Here is an 18,230-nt window from a genome sequence, read left to right on the forward strand (position 1 = left end):
TGATTTCTGATATACTGTCTGGCACATTTTAGGGCTCCATAAAGGGAAACGTTATCGAATAGGGAAGGAAGTTTAGGAATTCCCATGTGCAGTTTCACATGTGTATTCATTTAATCCTCAAACACCTCTGCGAGGTAATCGGTGTTATTAAGAACTCTGAAGCTGAAGGTTTTAATTCATTAGCTCATGAGCACTTAGGAAGCTAAGAGGTGAGAATTGGGATCCTCATTCCTAGGGCTCCTCATTCCTAGGGCTCCCTGGCTCCAAAGCCCAGGGCTCGATAGGCTTTGTATCCTAATGCCTAAGGCCAAGTTAGCTGATAAGGCTTAAGGTGTCAGATGTCTAAGCAGCTGTTTCTGAGTGAAAACTCTGCTCAGACCCACTTGAAGCACACCCCCATTCAACAGAACAGCTGTTCAATAGAAATTACAAAGTAGGTAAGGTCACCGCTGCCGTATCACAGCAGATGCATTATGCCTTACAGACCACTGCACATTTCATGTATGAATTTTCAACATAAAACTGGCAGCTTCACATCTTTCTTGTCAGGATCAAGAAAGCAAAAAGTAGCACGACACCAGTTTGCCCCTGGGTAGCAGGTGTTAGGCACTCAGCGTTAGAAATGTGTGACGTGGCCCTTTGCCAAGCCTCATCCACAAAGCACGTGAGAGAATATTAAGCGTAATTCTTCCTGAAAGAAGGGAGAGTGGCGGACTTCTGGTGGTCCCTTTCAGGACCAAGAATCAATGACTTTATTGCGCTAAGATGTCTCAAATCTCTTGCCAGGGCATTGTTTCTAGGGTCAACCTTTAAAAGGTATATTCAACATCAGTGACATGTTAGATGCGGCGGAGGACATAAAAACCCCATGCCTTCTTGGCCGAGCCAGAGACTCACCAGTAAACCCAAACCAGACAAAGACCAGAGCCCCTGAACACGCCTTGAGGGCATGCAGTTAAGATCTGTCGTGGAGGAGGAAAACAAGTCACACTGAGTGACTTTTAAAAGGCAACTGTGGGACTTCCCTGGTGGAGCAGTGGTTAAGAATCCGCCTGCCAATGCAGGGGACACAGGTTCGAGCCCTGGTCCGGGAAGATCCCACATGCCGCGGAGCTGCTAAGCCCATGTGCCACAACTACTGAGCCCACGTGCCACAACTACTGAAGCCTGCGCGCCTAGAGTCCGTGCTCCGCAACAAGAGAAGCCACAGCAATGAGAAGCCCATGCACCACAACGAAGAGTAGACCCCGCTCGCCGCAACTAGAGAAAGCCCGCACGCAGCAACGAAGACCCAACGCAGCCCAAGATAAATAAATTAATTAATTAAAACAAAACAAAACAAAACAAAGCAAAGTCTTCAGGTTGAGAGAGGCCTCAGAAGTCTGTCTAATCTAATCTCCGCTAGATTCAGTCTCACAACCTGGCTGTCTGCGTGAAACTCAAGGGAAAATGGCCACTCTGGCTGGCAGGCACTCTGATCTTAAGATTCAGAGCTGGCTCTCGGAACCTGGTGAACCCAAAGAACATGAAAAGTCAAGTGGGCTTTGTGGTTTCCATAATCTCCTTGTGCACTGCTAAGTATCAATGACATCCACACCACAGGGCCTCCAGTAACCCCCAAATCCTCCTGGTTCATACTAGGTCCTAAGAAGTTCAGTCTCAGAAGGGGACTGTACACGAGAGACTGAGGTCAACTCTAAACCAGTTGGTTGTCAGTACAGCACATTCCCAACTACAGTCTAACAGGGGGCCTCACTGTCTATACAGGTATCACCATTAACACTCCCATCACTTGGCCATTCTTCCCACCGTCCTACAGCTTGAGAAGTGTTGCTTACTGCCTGACCTTGCTGTTTTATGTACTCAAGAGGCAAAATTGTACACATTTCAGTAAATTCAGGGGCTTTCTTCGGTGCTGCCTTGATCCTCTGTTAGGGCTTTTTACATCCTACTCTCCCCACTCTCCCCCACGCCACCCTGTGAAGTGCATCCAGCTTTGCTCCATTCCCACTGATGGATATATGGTGGTATCAGTATCCTCAGTTCTGTCAGAACTTAATGTTAGCGAATTCCCTGGTGGAGCAGTGGTTAAGAATCTGCCTGCCAATGCAGGGTACACGGGTTTGAGCCCTGGTCCGGGAAGATCCCACATGCCATGGAGCAACTAAGCCCATGCACCACAACTACTGAGCCTGCGAGCCACAACTACTGAAGCCAGCGCGCCTAGAGCCCATGCTCCGCAACAAAGAGAAGCCACCGCAGTGAGAAGCCCGTGCACAATGAAGAGTAGCCCCCGCTCACCACAACTAGAGAAAAGCCCACATGCAACAACAAAGACACAACGCAGCCAAAAATAAAAAAACAGTAAAAGAAAAAAAAAAAAGAACAATGTTACTTAATCTTACCCAGTGCTCAAAATTGGAAGGCACTCCTGGAAAGGGTTTGCCATCACCAGTGTTTTAAACCATTGGAATAGATAGAAAGCAAGAAAAATGCTATATTCATTACTATATCTGCTTTAGTGCCTAAGGCAATGCCTTCCATACCTTGCTGAGAGCAGTTATTCAGTACATGGTACTGTAAAATTATAAAACCTTAAAGCTGGAAGAAATCTCAAGATCAGTTCCCATGATTCCACAGCTGAGAAATTTGAGACTTGGGTGATTAAATCTGGGTCATCGGCTACTTTGTCAACGTTAGCCAGAGTCCAGATGTTCCTACTTTAAGTTGAGTTGTTTCTTCCATCGGGTTGCTTATCAGATGAATGAATGAATGAATGACTTTACTGCTCCACTGATACTATGAAAGGAGACTGGAAAACAGACTGAAGTTAAATAACCTAGCAAAAGTAATGGTTTAGATAGCCTATATTTGCCCACCTTAACTGAAGTTTTTCACTTTCAGTTGAGTGTTTATGTCCATAGCTAAGGCAGACATACTTTTAGTCATTTAAGTTTGACCAATGCATATACACTCCAGACAAATAACAAGTCAGATTTCAATATAGTGTTAAATTTTAATTTCATTATAATCTATATGACTTGCCCCATGACATCACCAGATTGAATCCAACATGTGTTTACGTGTCTTTACATGTCAATGGTGAAGGAAACAAACTTTTCATGTTATGTCTCTATTATGTAGCTGCTTCAAGAAAAAAAAAATTATAAAACCACAGTGAGATATCACCTCACACCTGTCAGAATGGCTATTATCAAAAAGGCAAGAAATAACAAGTGTTGGTGAGGATGTAAAGAAAAGGGAACCCTCATACATTGTTGGTGGGGATGTGAATAAATGCAGCCACTATGAAAAACAGTATAGAGATTCCTCAAAAAATTAAGAATAGAACTACCATATGATTCAGCTATCCCACTTCTGGCATTTATCTAAAGAACACAAAAACACTAATTTGAATAGATATGTGCACCCCTATGTTCATTGCAGCATTATTTACAATAGCCAAGATATGGAAATAACCTAAGTGCCCATCAATGGATGAATGGATAAAGAAGATATGGTATATATATGCAATGGAAATACTACTCCGAAATAAAAAAAGGTGAAATCTTGCCATTGCAACAACATGGATAGACCTTGAGGGTATTATGCTAAATGAAATAAGTCAGATAGAGAAAGACAAATGCCATATGATTTCTCTCATATGTGGAATATAAAGAACAAACAAACAAAAAACAAATGAACAAACCAAAACGAAACAAAAACAAACCTGCAGATACAGAGAACAGAGTAGTGGTAACCAGATGGGAAAGAATGGGGAGGAAGGCAAAATGTGTAAAGGGGATGGACTGTGTTGTAAAGAATGGAAACTAAGTTTTTGGTGATGAGCATGTTGTAGTGTATACAGAAGTCGAAATATAATGTTGTACACATGCAACTTATAAAATGTTATAAACCAATGTCACTGCAATAAAAAAATAAATTTAAAAATAAAATTAAAAAGAGAAAAATATTTTTAAAAGAATACATGCAAATGAACTCTGACATAACATGACTACATGATATTCACTAACCAGATTCTCAAACTACATTGTCCTTTAAGAATCCAACTTCTGTCCCCCAGATCTTTTTTTTTTTTAACTAAACAATCATTTGGCAGCTTTGGGTTTCATTTCTGGCATTTTCCTGCTCATCTCAGAGGGAGAGGTTTAAGGAAAGAAACAGATAAAATGGACAAAAGAAAGGAGAAAGGCACAGATTACTCAGAAACCGTAAGGGAGAAGTAGTCAGGTTCCTGGAGGAAGAGAGAGTGTGCTGAGGTGTGGTCAGGAACCACATACCCATCAAGGCTCCCACTTTTTCTGCCCTCCCCTCTCACTCCCTCTCATTCCTCCTGCCAAGGAGTGAGCTGGCAATCTTACCAATGACCTTGGACAAACAGAAGATGATAAAGCTCCTAAATTCAGCTTTAGCCACACCACTCCAGCCAAAACTAGAAACACCTACAATGGCTGGGAGTGTGCCATCACTCCAACCGCTCCTGTCCCCCCCACTGCAATCAAATGTCCCGAAAAATAGCCTGTTGGAATTACAATACGCCTTGTAAAGATGGTCCAGTCTAAACGCCCTCACCTGTTTTGCACAAAAGAAAACTGACATCCAGAGAAATGAGGTCACATGCCCAAAGTCATTGAGCAAGTCCAAACTAGATGCCCAAAACTTCAGACTTGCATTGTTCCGAACTCATTTAAAGCAATATAAAAGCTACCAAACATGCAACGAACAAACAAAAAAAATCCCAACTTTGGAGAGATGAAGAACAATTACAAAAGGCACAAATTAACATGAAAACAAACCAAACTAATAACTTTACTCCACCTCCCAGAAGCCCAGTAACGATAAAAGCAGCAGGGGTCTGTTTTAGGGAGTAATGATACCTGGAACAACTTAATTGTGCTTTTTCCTCCTTTACCCATTTCTCACAGGCAGAGGAAATAAAAAGTGCATACAAGACTGCTGAAACTCTTAATCTGAACCAACATAGACCTTTTTGATACTTGAAATTTGGTACATCTTTCCCTCCAGGGGCTTATAGAAATCACATTATTAGAGTTAAAATATCAGGTCATTCAAGGGGTCTCAAAGCCCTGGGGAAAATGCCTTCCACAGAAATCCATCCTCTCCCCTGACCTGCACAGGCAACAAACTCCAGCTAAAGCCGCAGAGGATTTGATCATTCGCAGACTTTCAAAGAATGGGACCCAAGAAACTAACATTCCAAAACAGGACTGGAGAAAAAGAAGAAAACTTGTCCTTACCCTTAAAAATAACAGAAACTATAGGATCCGGTTTCCCAAATTTCGTTTTAGGGATATTGCTGGCAGATTCAACAATCACTCGAAGCATGGCTCTCAATGGGCAGAAACCAAATTTCAGCAACGAAGTTAAGAAGACACGGGCTCTGGAGCTCGGGAGAGAAGGCGGGGGAAGACTTCTCCAGCGAAGAGGGAAGGAGGAGAGGCGATGGGTGGGTCCCTGACGGATTACTGTATTTACTGAAGGTTACGTGTAAACTGATACCCAAATGCCCGAGTCTCCGCAGCGCCGCAGGCACCCACTTAAGAATTCGGGAAATGTGGGAGTGAAAAGGACAAAACCTCAGCTAAAAATAATTATGGGCAACAAATGAAACTGAAAAGGATTTGTAGCTAATAAATGTGGACAGGTCAAGAGACCACTAAGACGCTGCAGCTAAGAGCAACAAATTTGTGAAGCCCAATTAATTGGATTTCTGTTACCCCTTCCATTCTTTGCTGAGCTTCGTGGAGTTTTTAAAACTTTACTGCGTCATTTAAAATTTTGTTTTTACTTTTGCCATTTCTTCTCTCCTGCTGTTGAACTCACCCACGCAGCAACAAGTTAGAGAACAATTTGTTTTTAATCAGTTAAAGGGTGCCCCCTATTGTATGGCAGAGAAATAAATGAGTTTATTTCAAGCAAGCCCAATCCCGAGGTGGTGATCGCAGTTTACAAAATCAGCGTCCTGGGGGCTGATCCTTTTCAGTCACAAAAGGATTCGCCATAGGACTTCTGTAAAAATCCTTACGAGGTGAGAGCTGGTGACCGAAGTTTTCCTGGTCCATCAAAAGCTGCTAGCCATCTTTAGTGTAAATGGAGTTCTCCACTCTTTCAGGATCTAGACCCCAGCAGTGTGTTCCTTTCCTTTGTTAAAGAAAAAGGTATTCGATGACACTTGTTAAAGTGGGTAAGGAAGACTTTATTCAAGGGGAAGGAATCTTTCAGTGTAGGAGGGAATTTGGACTCAACTCTGAATAGGGCATGGACAAGGGGGAATTTATAGCCAGGGAGCAGGTTGGGGGTCAGTGAATGGAAATTACCAGAAGAAAGTATCAGGGGGGAAAAGGGGATTCTGGCTCAACCGACCTAACAGGATTCTTCCTGAACATAGGTCAGGGTGACGAGACATTACCTGGGTGATGGTGGAGAACGAGGCACCCCACAAGATACAGAGTGATCAGATATGGAGGGAGGGGAGTTCTGGTTAAACTGACTCAGCAAGGTTCTCACTAAAACTAAATTTTACAAGGAAATACACAGATGGGCCTAGGAGAAAGTTCAGGAGCTTAACTAAAGTTTGGCCAAGGAAAAGGTCTTTATGGCCTAGAGGGTGTGTTAGGTGGTGTAGCCTGGTGATTAAGATCACTAGACGAGGCCTGGGGATAGTAGTCAGCCAGGCCTGCGTGTGGGTCCCTGATTCATCACTCTTGAGCTATGTCACCTTACAAGTTGGTAAATCCCTCTCTTCTGCAGTTATCTCATCTGTAAAATGAAGGTGAAGATTGTCATAAGATCAAGGTCTAAGTGCGGGGGCCTGGCAAAAAGCACATAGTAAATTCCACACATCTACAACCGGAAGTTCATCCTTATTCACGGCATTTCATAGCATTTCCGTTAATGCAAACTGGGTTTACATTAGGATCTCATTGTGTTTCAGAAGAAAAGGCTGAAACTAAGAACGAAAAAAGTAGGACTTCCTTTTGCTTCTGAACACACAACCAACCGAGAAGACCCACCTGTAAGCAAACACTTCAAGTGCACTGAAAAAGACCCACCTGCAAGAATTCTGTCTCAGTGAATTTCTCAATGGCTTATATAAAGAACCAATAAACCCAATGTCATATACATTATTGTATTCAGTGGACATGTAGACTAAATACAGTATATATTTTAGTGGAATATAGACATTATGTTTGTTTGTATTTTGGAGCTGGTTTTTATTTCTCCCTTTCATTGTTAAATATATTTACAGAAAAATGCATACAACATAAATGTGACAGTTTAATGAGCAAACATCAAGGTCAAGGCAGAGACCATTGCCAGCACTCCAGAAGTCCCTCACATGTCCCATCACAGCCACCTCCTTCCCCCCACAGGTAACCATTTTCCTGATTTTTATAGTAATATTTTCTGTGCTTTTTTTTATAGTTTTTAATCCCCCAATAGTTTGATTTGCTTGATTATGATCATATGAATTATTTTATACATTATGAACATTATCTACATGTATTTGTACCTATGTGTATACACACATTCACATAGTATGAATTCTTTGACATATTATGACCTTTATAGACATGGACTATAAGTGTGAATTCTTTTGTGTTTGGCTTCTTTTTTTTTCAACATTATATTGTGAGATTCATCCATATAACTCTACTTCGTTTATTCTCATTTCTCTATGGCATTCCGTTGCATGAGTGTACCACATTTTACTAATTACTCCACTGTTGATACACATTTGGATTATTCAGAGTTTGGGGCTATTACAAAAAGGGCTACTCTGAACATGCTTGTACATGTTTCCTGGTACAAATGTGCATGAGCGCATTTTGGGTCTAACCTGTGACTGCAATTGCTGGATCAAAGGGTATATGCATATTTTCAAAATTACTAGGTAATTCAAAATTGTTTTCCACGGTGATTGTACCATTTACACTCCCACCAACAGTGTATGAGACTTCCCGTTCATACATTTGGCAACCTATATGGTGAGTATGTAATATTTCATTGGAGCTTTAATATGCATTTTTCAGATTACGAATGAGGTTTCATACCTTTTCATATTTACATTTCCTAATTTATGACATGCCTATTCAAATATTTTGTGGATTTTTCTATTGGGTACTCCGTGTTTTTCTTACTCATTTGCAGGAGCTGTTTATGTGCTCTGAATACTGGTGCTTTGTGGCTTGTAATTTTAATATTATTGAATTTATCAATATTTCCTTTATTGGACTTCCCTGGTGGCGCAGTGGTTAAGAATCCTCCTGCCAATGCAGGGGACATGGGTTCGAGCTCTGGTCCGGGAAGATTCCACGTGCCGCGGAGCAACTAACCCCGTGCGCCACAACTACTGAGCCTGTGCTCTAGAGCCCGCAAGCCACAACTACTGATCCCACGAGCCACAACTACTGAAGCCCACATGCCTAGAGCCTGTGCTCCGCAACAAGAGAAGCCACTGCAATGAGAAGCCCGCACATCACAACGAAGAGTAGCCCCCGCTCACCGCAACTAGAAAAAGCCCGCGAGCAGCAACAAAGACCCAATGCAGCCAAAAATAAATAAATTAATTAATTAAAAACAATATTTCCTTTATGGTTAGTATATTTTTCTTTCTTTCTTTCTTTTTTGGCTGCACCACAAGGCTTGCAGGATCTTAGTTCCCCAACTAGGGATTGAACCAACCTTGGGCCATGGCAGTGAAAGCACTGAGTCCTAATCACTGGACAACCAGGGAACTCCCAGTACATTTTTCACATCAAGAAATGCTTTCTACTCTGAGATTGTGACGATACTCTTCAGTATTATCTTCCAGAAGCATTTTGTTTCATCTTGCACACTAAGATTTATACTCCACCTGTAACTGATTATGTGTCATGTATGGTTAGAGGTCACATTTCATTTTTTCCCACATGGATATTCAATTGACCCAGTACCATGTATTGAAAAGTTTGTCCTTTTCCCAAACCTAGGTCATGTATCAGGGTTGTAGATATGTGTGGGTCTGTTTCTGTGCTCTCTCTTCTGTTTCATTGTTCTATTTGCCAGTCTCTGCACCAAGACCACTGTGTCTTAATATAGCCTTATAAAAATTTCATAATAAGATTTTATCCTCCCATCTTGTTCTTTTTCTTCAAATGTCTTGGCTCTTCTTGCATTTTTTTTTTTTTTTTTTTTTTTTTTTTTTTCAGCACGCGGGACTCTCACTGTTGTGGCCTCTCCTGTTGCGGAGCAACAGGCTCCGGACGCGCAGGGTCAGCGGCCATGGCTCACGGGCCCAGCCGCTCCGCGGCATGTGAGATCTTCCCGGACCCGGGCACACCTGCATCGGCAGGTGGACTCTCAACCACTGCGCCACCAGGGAAGCCCTCTTCTTGCATTTTAATAGACATATTAGGATCAGCTTATCAAGTTTCAAATATTTTAAAAATCTGTTGGAATTCTGTCTTAAATTGCATTAAATTTATAGATCAATTTTGGGGGGAACTGATGTCATTGTAAGTATTTCAATTCAATAATAGACTATATCACTTAATCTACTTAGACTTTCTAAACATCTCTCAGTAAAATTTTATAATTTATAAAGGCCTTGAACATTTTTTTTAGATATGTTGGAACTTATTTCTTTCAGCTTTCAAATATATAAAAAATGAAAAAAATAGTACAATTAACACCTCTATGCCCATTATCTAGATTTGACAACTATTAACATTTTGCCATGATCATGTTATCTATCTAGATTTTTAAAATAAAATTATTTTAAAGTAATTATAGACATCATGAAATTTCACCCTTAAATGCTAAAGACTGCACCTTGTAAGAGTGACATTCGCCTACAATATTACAATCACATGACCACATCTGTGTGTATTCAGATTATCTAATTATGTTAATAACAAATTATACTAAATATCATTTTTCATTTTTTGTATATTTTTAAATTAGGACCCAATCAAGAGTCATGCATTGCCTCTGTGCATTTAGCTGGAGAAATCTGACCAATAAGGTAACTGACTTACAGTTCCCAGGTTGTACAGGTTTTCAGAGGCCCAATAAAATATATGAAGCCAAAACTACAATAAACTGATACAAAATATAATGAAATTAATGCATTGAGAAGTGATACCATATCATTTCTATGGTATTCTTCCCAAACATCCATAACCCCAGTCTACAAATGCAAAAACAGGGAATTCCCTGGTGGTCCAGTGGTTAGGGCTCGGTGCTTTCAGTTCGGGGGCCTGGGTTCGATCCCTGGTTGAGGAACTAAGATCTCACAAGCCGTGCAGTGTGGCTGAAAAAAAAAAAAGAGAAAGTAGACAAAACCAGGTTGAGAGACATTCTACAAAATACCTGATAAGTACTCTTCAAAAGTGTCAAGGTCATAAAAATAAGGAAAGATTGAGAAACTGTCACAGATTGAAAGAGACAAAGGAGACATGGGAACTAAATGCAAGATTGTATCCTGGATCAGCTGCTGGAACAGAGAAAGGACGTTAGTGGAAAAAGTGGAAAAATACCAAAGTCTGCGCTTTAGTTAATAGTATTGTGCCTATATTAATTTCTTAGTTTTGATAGATGTACCATGAGTATGTAAGATGTTAATATGAGGGGAACCTGAATGAAGGGCACAAGGGAACTCTGTATGCTTTGCAACTTTTCTGTAAATCTAAAATTATTTCAAAATAAAATTTTAAGAAATAAAATTAAATAAATTTGTAAATACTGGCTTAGAAGTATAAAAAAGAAGCCTTCAAAATTGAAACAATAATTATTTCATTAAAAGTGTATGGACAGGGCTTCCCTGGTGGCGCAGTGGTCAAGAATCTGCCTGCCAATTCAGGGGACATGGGTTTGAGCCCTGGTCCGGGAAAATCCCACATGCCGCAGAGCAACTAAGCCCATGCGCCACAACTACTGAGCCTGCGCTCTAGAGCCTGTGAGCCACAACTACTGAACTCGCATGCTACAACTACTGAAGCCCGCACACTGAGAGCCTGTGCTCCACAACAAGAGAAGCCACCACAGTGAGAAGCCCGCGCACCGCAACAGAGAGTAGCCCCCGCTCGCTGCAACTAGAGAAAGCCTGAGCACAGCAACAAAGACCCAATGCGGCCAGAAATAAATAAAAAATAAATAAATAATTTTTTAAAAAGTGTATGGGCAAAACAAAATGCCTGTTTCATTAATTGGTAAGTTTTTAGTACTCATAAAATTTTCATCTCAGTTGAAAAGAACTTGTAGTTAGATTTTCACACTATAAAAGAATTTCTGAGGATGCATAATAACCACTAAGAAATCACAACCTATCATAAGTTCATTAATCATAACCCCAAATTTTCAACAATGTAATTATTAAAAATCCTTTCAAGGTTTTTACAGCAATATATATATATATATATATAATTTTTTTTAATGCAGCATAAGGTACCTTTGAGTATTTTGATGTAATATATCCAAAAGCAGGATTCTGTTAAATTGTTAAGTAAGCCCTGAAACAGATTAACTTTCCAATTCCTAGCATTTCTTGGAGTCTTCTATTTGGCACTGATTTATATAACTTTGAATAAACACAGGCAGGAGAGAATGAGCTAACCAGTAAAAGTAGAACCTAGTAAAAGGACCAGTCCTCCTCTTAACAAGCTTGCAATGGCTTTGCTGTGGAAGGAAACACTATTTTATTTATTTATTTGGCTGCACCGAGTCTTAGTTGCGGCATGCGGGACCTTTTAGTCGCAGCATGCAGAATCTTTAGTTGTGGCATGCAGGGTCTTTTCTTAGTTACGGCACGTGGGATCTTTAGTTGCGGCATGCGAACTCTTAGTTGGGGCATGTGGGATCTAGTTCCCTGACCAGGGACCCAACCTGGGCCCCCTGCATTGGGAGCGCGGAGCCTTAGCCTCTGGACCACCAGGGAAGCCCTGGAAGGAAACACTATTATCCTCATCTTCAGAAATAAATATTTGAGGAGAAGGAGGTTAGGATACTTGGAAAGTAGTAACTTAAAGTTAAGGGGTAGAAAAGTTGGTGGCCAAGGGGCGTGGCCTAGCCTCAGAGCTTCTCTCCTGACATCAGGAAATGCTGCGGAGCAAGGTCATGAGCGTTGAGGCTCAGATTCCAGGGAGAGCCAGGAGCTGTGTTTCACTGGGTAGTAAGAGGGAAGGAGGAGCTTTAAGACCTGAGCCCAGTGGGAGACAGTGGCAGAAGTAAGGTGGCTGGTGTTTGGAGAAGGGAGGAGGTGCTCAGAGGCTGCCAGTCAGACTGACTTTACATCAACCTGTCTGTAGAGCGTGTGTGCATGCACGTGTGTGTGTGTGTGTGTGTTGGGAGTTGGGTGGAGAAGATTCAGTGGTGGGAACATGAACTTGTTCTTCAGAGACTGCAGAGCTGCACACAAAGCAATGCACGTATGCTCACACACCATCACAACCAGCACCTGCACCATCCAGCCTTACTCTCTTCCTGCCACCTCTGGTGCAACAACAGAGCCCTGGAGCCCAGTTCAGCAGGCTGCTCCTGTCTCAAGGGCTTTATCTTTATCAACTGCATTGGTCCTAACAACAACCCCATGATGTAGGCCCTATAATAACCTCCACTTCATGAGCGTAGGAAACTGAGACACAAAAAGATTAGGTAAATTGTTCAGGTTATAGCTAATAAATGGAAGAGCTGGGATCCAAACCAGGTAGTTTGGTTGTGAATTTTCCTGCTATACTCTATTGGAATGTATCCCTTACAACATGCTTTGCAGCCTCCACACACCCTGGAGACAAATACACCAGCCTGGGTGCATCATAACCAGAGCCCTGGTTACTATCTGTCTCAAGGACTTTGAGCTCTCCAGCTTCCTGTGCCAAGAATGTAACAGTGTCAGTCTCTGGTGGCTACTGGAGTTATTTCTATACCCTGTGAGCCTGGGAAGGGGCTAACCCCTCAGTTTCTCCATGCCAGTGGCCTCTGTTTCTTTTTCTTTTTCTTTTTTTTTTGGCTGCACCGGCGCAGCATGCAGGGTCTTAGTTCCCCAATGAGGGATCAAGCCCGTGCCCCCTGCAGTGGAAGAGTGGGGTCTTAACCACTGGACCTCCAGGGAAGTCCCTGGTGGCCTCTCTTTGGACAGTCCTAATTTTTTTCCTGGATACACACTCACTAGTATTATAGTTGAAGACAGGGAAGGAGAAGAAAAGGATGGGAGATCTCCCTTCAGCTTTGTTCAAATATAAAAAGCTAACAGGGCCTGTTTTCCTCACACAATCAGTTTTTGGATATAAATGTGTAAGATTCCAATCAACACTGTAAGAAAAACACTTAAGGAAAAATATTTCCTCCTGGAAAAATCAAGGAAGAGTAAGAGTTAGAGTTAAGAGTAACTTCACACAGGATGATCAAACATTTATTCATTAATAATACGCCCATTTGTTCAACAAATATTTGAGAGTCTACAAGTACCATGTGTCAGCTGTTGGGGCTTCAGCCAAGAATAAGCCAAAGTTCAGACTTGATGGAGCTCCCAGCTAGTGGAGACCACATGCCGGGTCTCACATGTCTATCGTCCACTGCTTTCCACAACTCTGGGAGCTAGGACTCCTGGACTCATTTTACAGCTGATGAAATTGAGGCTCAGAAGAGTTAAAAACTTGAGGCAAGATTCAAACCCAATGTCTTCTGAGCCCTACTCCTTTTCCAACTGGCCCTCAGATGAGAGCACACATTCTGCTCTTTCATTATCCTCACCTTTTTCATCAAGTAAACTCATACATTGATCTAGGTGAGTGGCCTTGTGCCTACACTGAGGCAAAAGGGATAGAGACAGAGGAATATTTAAGGGAGAGGAGAGACTTAGCAAAAAATCTAGACATGAGGAACAAAGTAAGAGGGGTGGCCAAGAGGATTTAGTGGAAGAGAAATGAAGACAGATTCATAATATCTTATTCCAATTCCAGTTTCACAGAATCCTAGATATTACCTAACAGCAGTTTTCAAATTGGCACACACAGAGGGTCCATTGTTAAGATCTTTTTGCTGAAACGCTTCTTTAAGAATTATTTCAGTTGATAACTAAAGTGCTTTTTAGAGCTAAAATACTATTTTTTAGTAGTTTAATTATAGGGTTTTGCATAATGATGGACGCTATTTTAAAATAACTTAATATATAGTATATTTAAATTTCATGCTTTTAAAAAGTGCCTGACAGTGACTAAGTCTACAGGGGGGGAAGGAGGGGATAAAATATTTCATAACATTTGGCATCATTATATTATCATTATTCAAGGCCATTGGAGGAGCTAAATATAAGACAGGAATGAATCTGACCTTCTCCAAGTAAGTGTTAACTTACTTGAGCATATTTTCTAAAATAAACCTAGAAAAAATGGAATGGAGAAAAGTGGGATCCTCTTAAGCCTGGTATTCACTTTTATGGAAACAACAATTCCTATCAAAATGTTTGATAAACAAATGTTTCCCCGTCATTCTTCTGTAAGAATCTTGATTCATTCAGGCTCACGTGCATCTATGCAGCAAACACTTACTGAAAGTCTACGTGGTGCCAGGTATGATGCTAACTACAAAGACGAATAAGACACATTTCCTCTCTGCAAGAAGCTCACAGGAAATCGCAGCACAATGGAGTGAGCACCATGCTAGAGGAGCAGGTGTTAACAGGGCAGGGTGGGCAAGCAGGGTAGGCTCCTGGAGGAGGTGACAGCTGGACTGAGAATTAGTGGTTGGACTGATGTCTGTGTGTGTGTGTGTGTGTGTGTGTGTGTGTGTGTGTGTGTGTGTGTGTGTGAGAGAGAGAGAGAGATCTGAAACACAGATGAATAAACATGGTGAGCAATGGGAACCTCAAGCCATTTGATGTGGGTGGGAGATCATGTGCGAGGGTAAACAGTCAAGCAGTGAGCCTAGGCAGGCAGGCAGGCCCCAGCTCAGAGAGCCTCATCTGCTCTGTTAATAACAACTAACATCTACCACGTGCTTACTACACGCCAGATGCTATTCTAAGCATTTTATTTTGTCTCATTTAATCCTTCCACTTCCCTGTGCTGTGAAGTAAGCACTATTTCCCCATCCCCATTTTACAGATGAGGAAACTGAGGCCTAATTTGGTTAAGTAGTTTGCCCAGTTCTCACAGCAAGCGGAGCTGGGATCTGAACACAGGTAGTCTTCCTCTAGAGTTCATGCTCTTTTTTTTTGGCCAGGCCTCACAGCTTGTGGGATCTTAGTTTCCCGACCAGGGATTGAACTCATCTCCCCCTGCAGTGGAAGTGTGGAGTCCTAAACACTGGACCACTGCCAGGGAAGTCCCTAGAACCTCTGCTCTTAACTCCTTAAGCCAGGCCTCACTGGCAGTGGGGACTTATTAGAGATGCATTTTCCAGCAGGGGAGCAAAATGACTGAATTGCATACCAATTCTCTGAATACAAATGAAACATTTTAATAACCCCATAGACTTAACATTAAATTTTAAAAGAAGCTAAAACAGGCAGAGCAGTCAATGTCTAGAGAGCTGCCCTTTCCAAATAGGATATACCTTGAATGGAGAACCAAGTCAGGAAGCATCACTGACTGGCTAATGAGAATTCTCCTATATGACATTAGCCAGTTAGAGAAAATCTGCTCAACCTGCCCCTGAAATGGCTTTCAAATATGTCACTAATAGGGCTGCTATAATCTCAGTTAGATATTGAGGGGGTCTCCCTATTTACCAATTTAAAACGCAGCCCTTCCTGGTTGGAGAGGAACTCTAACCCAGGAAAGAGCAGTGGGTCTACCCCGAGAAGGAGCTGGGCTGTAAACCGATGCTTTGGGTGCCTGTTAAGGAATATCGATAACAGAAAGGAGGAGAGTAATTCATTCATTCATTGAACAAATATTTATTTATCATTTTAAAAATTATTATTATTTTTTGGCTGCACTGCACGGCTTGCGGGATCTTAGTTCCCCCACCAGGGATTGAACCCGTGCCCCCGGAAGTGTACGCGCTGAGTCCCAACCACTGGACCACCAGGGAATTCCCTGAACAAATATTTATTAATTACCTAATTTGTTCAAGCACTGTGATGGTAGGTACTGTGGATATGGGGGTGAGCAAAATCAGACAGACTCCTCAAGCAATTTACAGTGGAATGAGGGAAAGGGACACCAGTCAAAGAATCACTCATGATTCAATGTGCAATTTTAGCTGGAATGAAGCCTTTGAAGAAATCTGTGGTAAAGAGAGGAAATCCTTTACTCAGGAGGCAGGGAAGCCTTCCCTTAGGCAGGGAGGATGAAGCTGAGATCTGGGAGATAGGAAAGGAGGCAAACAGCTAGAGCATTCCAGACAGGGGGAACCTCCTGTGAAAAGGCCCTGAGGCAGGAAGGAACCTTCCTGGTCAAGCAATGAAGGGTGTCTAATGTGGGGCTTTGACACCAGGTTGGGGAGGTCAGTCTAGGCCTGCTGGGCCTGAGAGGACACAATGGGGATTTGGTTAGATGATCAGATCTGCATTATTTCAAAAAATCCCTGCGGAGTGGATTGGAAGGAGGCAAGAGTTTACCAGGTTCTTCTTAGCCTGCATTTAGAGAACATTTATTGTGTGCATACCAGTGCTGTTCAATAAAAACATAACAGCAGCTGCATTTATATTTTGAATTTTCTAATAGTCACAGTAAAGAAAGTAAAAAACAATAGTAAGATTGATTTTAATATATTTTACTTAATATATCTAAAATATTATTGTCTCAACATGTAATAATATTAAAAAGCTTAGTCATTGAAATCTGCTGTGTATTTCATACATCTCAATTGGGACACAAAACATTCATCAGAAATACTTCATCTGTATTTAGCTTTCATAAAATTTACAGTTGATAAAATAGGCTTGCACCCTGATGTTCACTGCAGCACTGTTTACAGCAGCCAAGAAATGGAAGCAACCTAAACGTCCATCAAAGAAGATGTGGTATACGTATACAATGGAATATTACTTAGCCATGAAAAAGAATGAAATTATGCCATTTGTAGCAACATGGATGGACCTAGAGATTATCATACTAAGTGAAGTAAGTCAGACAAAGAAAGATAAATATCATATGATATCACTTATATGTGGAATCTAAAAAAGTAATGCAGGTGAACTTGTTTACAGAACAGAAACAGACTCACAGACTTGGAGGGCGGGCTTGTGGTTGCCAAGGGGGTAAGGAGGAGGGGAGGGATGAATTGGGAGGTTGGGATTGTCATATGTACACTACTATATGTAAAGTGGATAATCACCAGGGATGTACTATGTAGCACAGGGAACTATGCTCAATACTCCGTAATAACCTGTATAGGAAAAGAATCTGAAAGGGAATGGATGTATGAATATGTATGGCTAAATCATTTTGTTGTATGCCTGAAACTAGCACAACATTGTGAATCAATTATACTCCAATATAAAACAAAAAATTAAAAAACCCAAAATTTCAAAAAGAACAAAAAAAATAGGCTTACATACCTAAGTTGTTCCAAACATAAAAGTTTTTTTGATAACTGAATCAACCATCAGTTTTTAAATTTAAATTAAAATTAAAAATTCAGTTCCTCAATCACTGTAGCCACATTTCAAGCGCTCAACAACCATATGTGGCCAGTGCTACCATAATGGATTGAGTAGAAAGAACCTTTCCATGATTGCAGGAAGTTGTATAAGAAAGCACAGATGTATCTGCTGGAGAAGGCCTGGGTAGTCATTAGCTTTCCTTTGGAAGACATAACCTTTCATGGGTGAAGAGCACATTCATCTACAATAGCCTCACTATTTCTTTTTATAAAGCCTAAATCCATTCAGCCTCTTTTTGGTACTGTTTTGGTTTCCCAAGATTTTCCTACTGGGAAGAAAATAACCTAATATTTATTGAGATAAATATCCAGTCCACTTGGCCATTATATTTCTCTTTGTTAATGAATAAAGATGAATTTTGAATCCCTGTCCTAGGATTTCTCCTAGTGAACTGTCAGCATCAAATTACTATCACCTCTTCAGGCCTTTTGCAAACTACTAGCTTCTCACACTTCACACCTAGCCCCACCTACCTGCGAAGAGCAAACATTGATTTTCGGGTCTAACAATGAAAATTACAAAATTAAATGAGCCACCAGGCCAATGAGCCTCCTGCCTACTCCTTTTCCTCAGGGGTCCCCAGTCACAGGGGGAGCTC

At 41.3% G+C, this 18,230-nt stretch overlaps 1 protein-coding gene across 4 annotated transcripts in view; it reads right to left on the bottom strand.

Moving 5' to 3' along the window:
• MYOF (myoferlin) overlaps positions 1-5,447 on the bottom strand; it is a 155,567-nt gene extending 150,120 nt beyond the window's left edge. For all 4 annotated transcript variants that reach the window (XM_049696671.1, XM_004279410.3, XM_049696672.1 and 1 more), the window contains exon 1: positions 5,280-5,447. In XM_049696671.1, the coding sequence (XP_049552628.1) occupies positions 5,280-5,367 (88 nt within the window). In that variant the 5' untranslated portion in view covers positions 5,368-5,447. The remainder of the gene's footprint in view (positions 1-5,279) is intronic.
• Between the last annotated feature and the right edge of the window lie 12,783 nt (positions 5,448-18,230).

The sequence above is a fragment of the Orcinus orca genome, chromosome 14 (assembly GCF_937001465.1).
Source record: "Orcinus orca chromosome 14, mOrcOrc1.1, whole genome shotgun sequence".
Lineage (NCBI taxonomy): Eukaryota > Metazoa > Chordata > Mammalia > Artiodactyla > Delphinidae > Orcinus > Orcinus orca.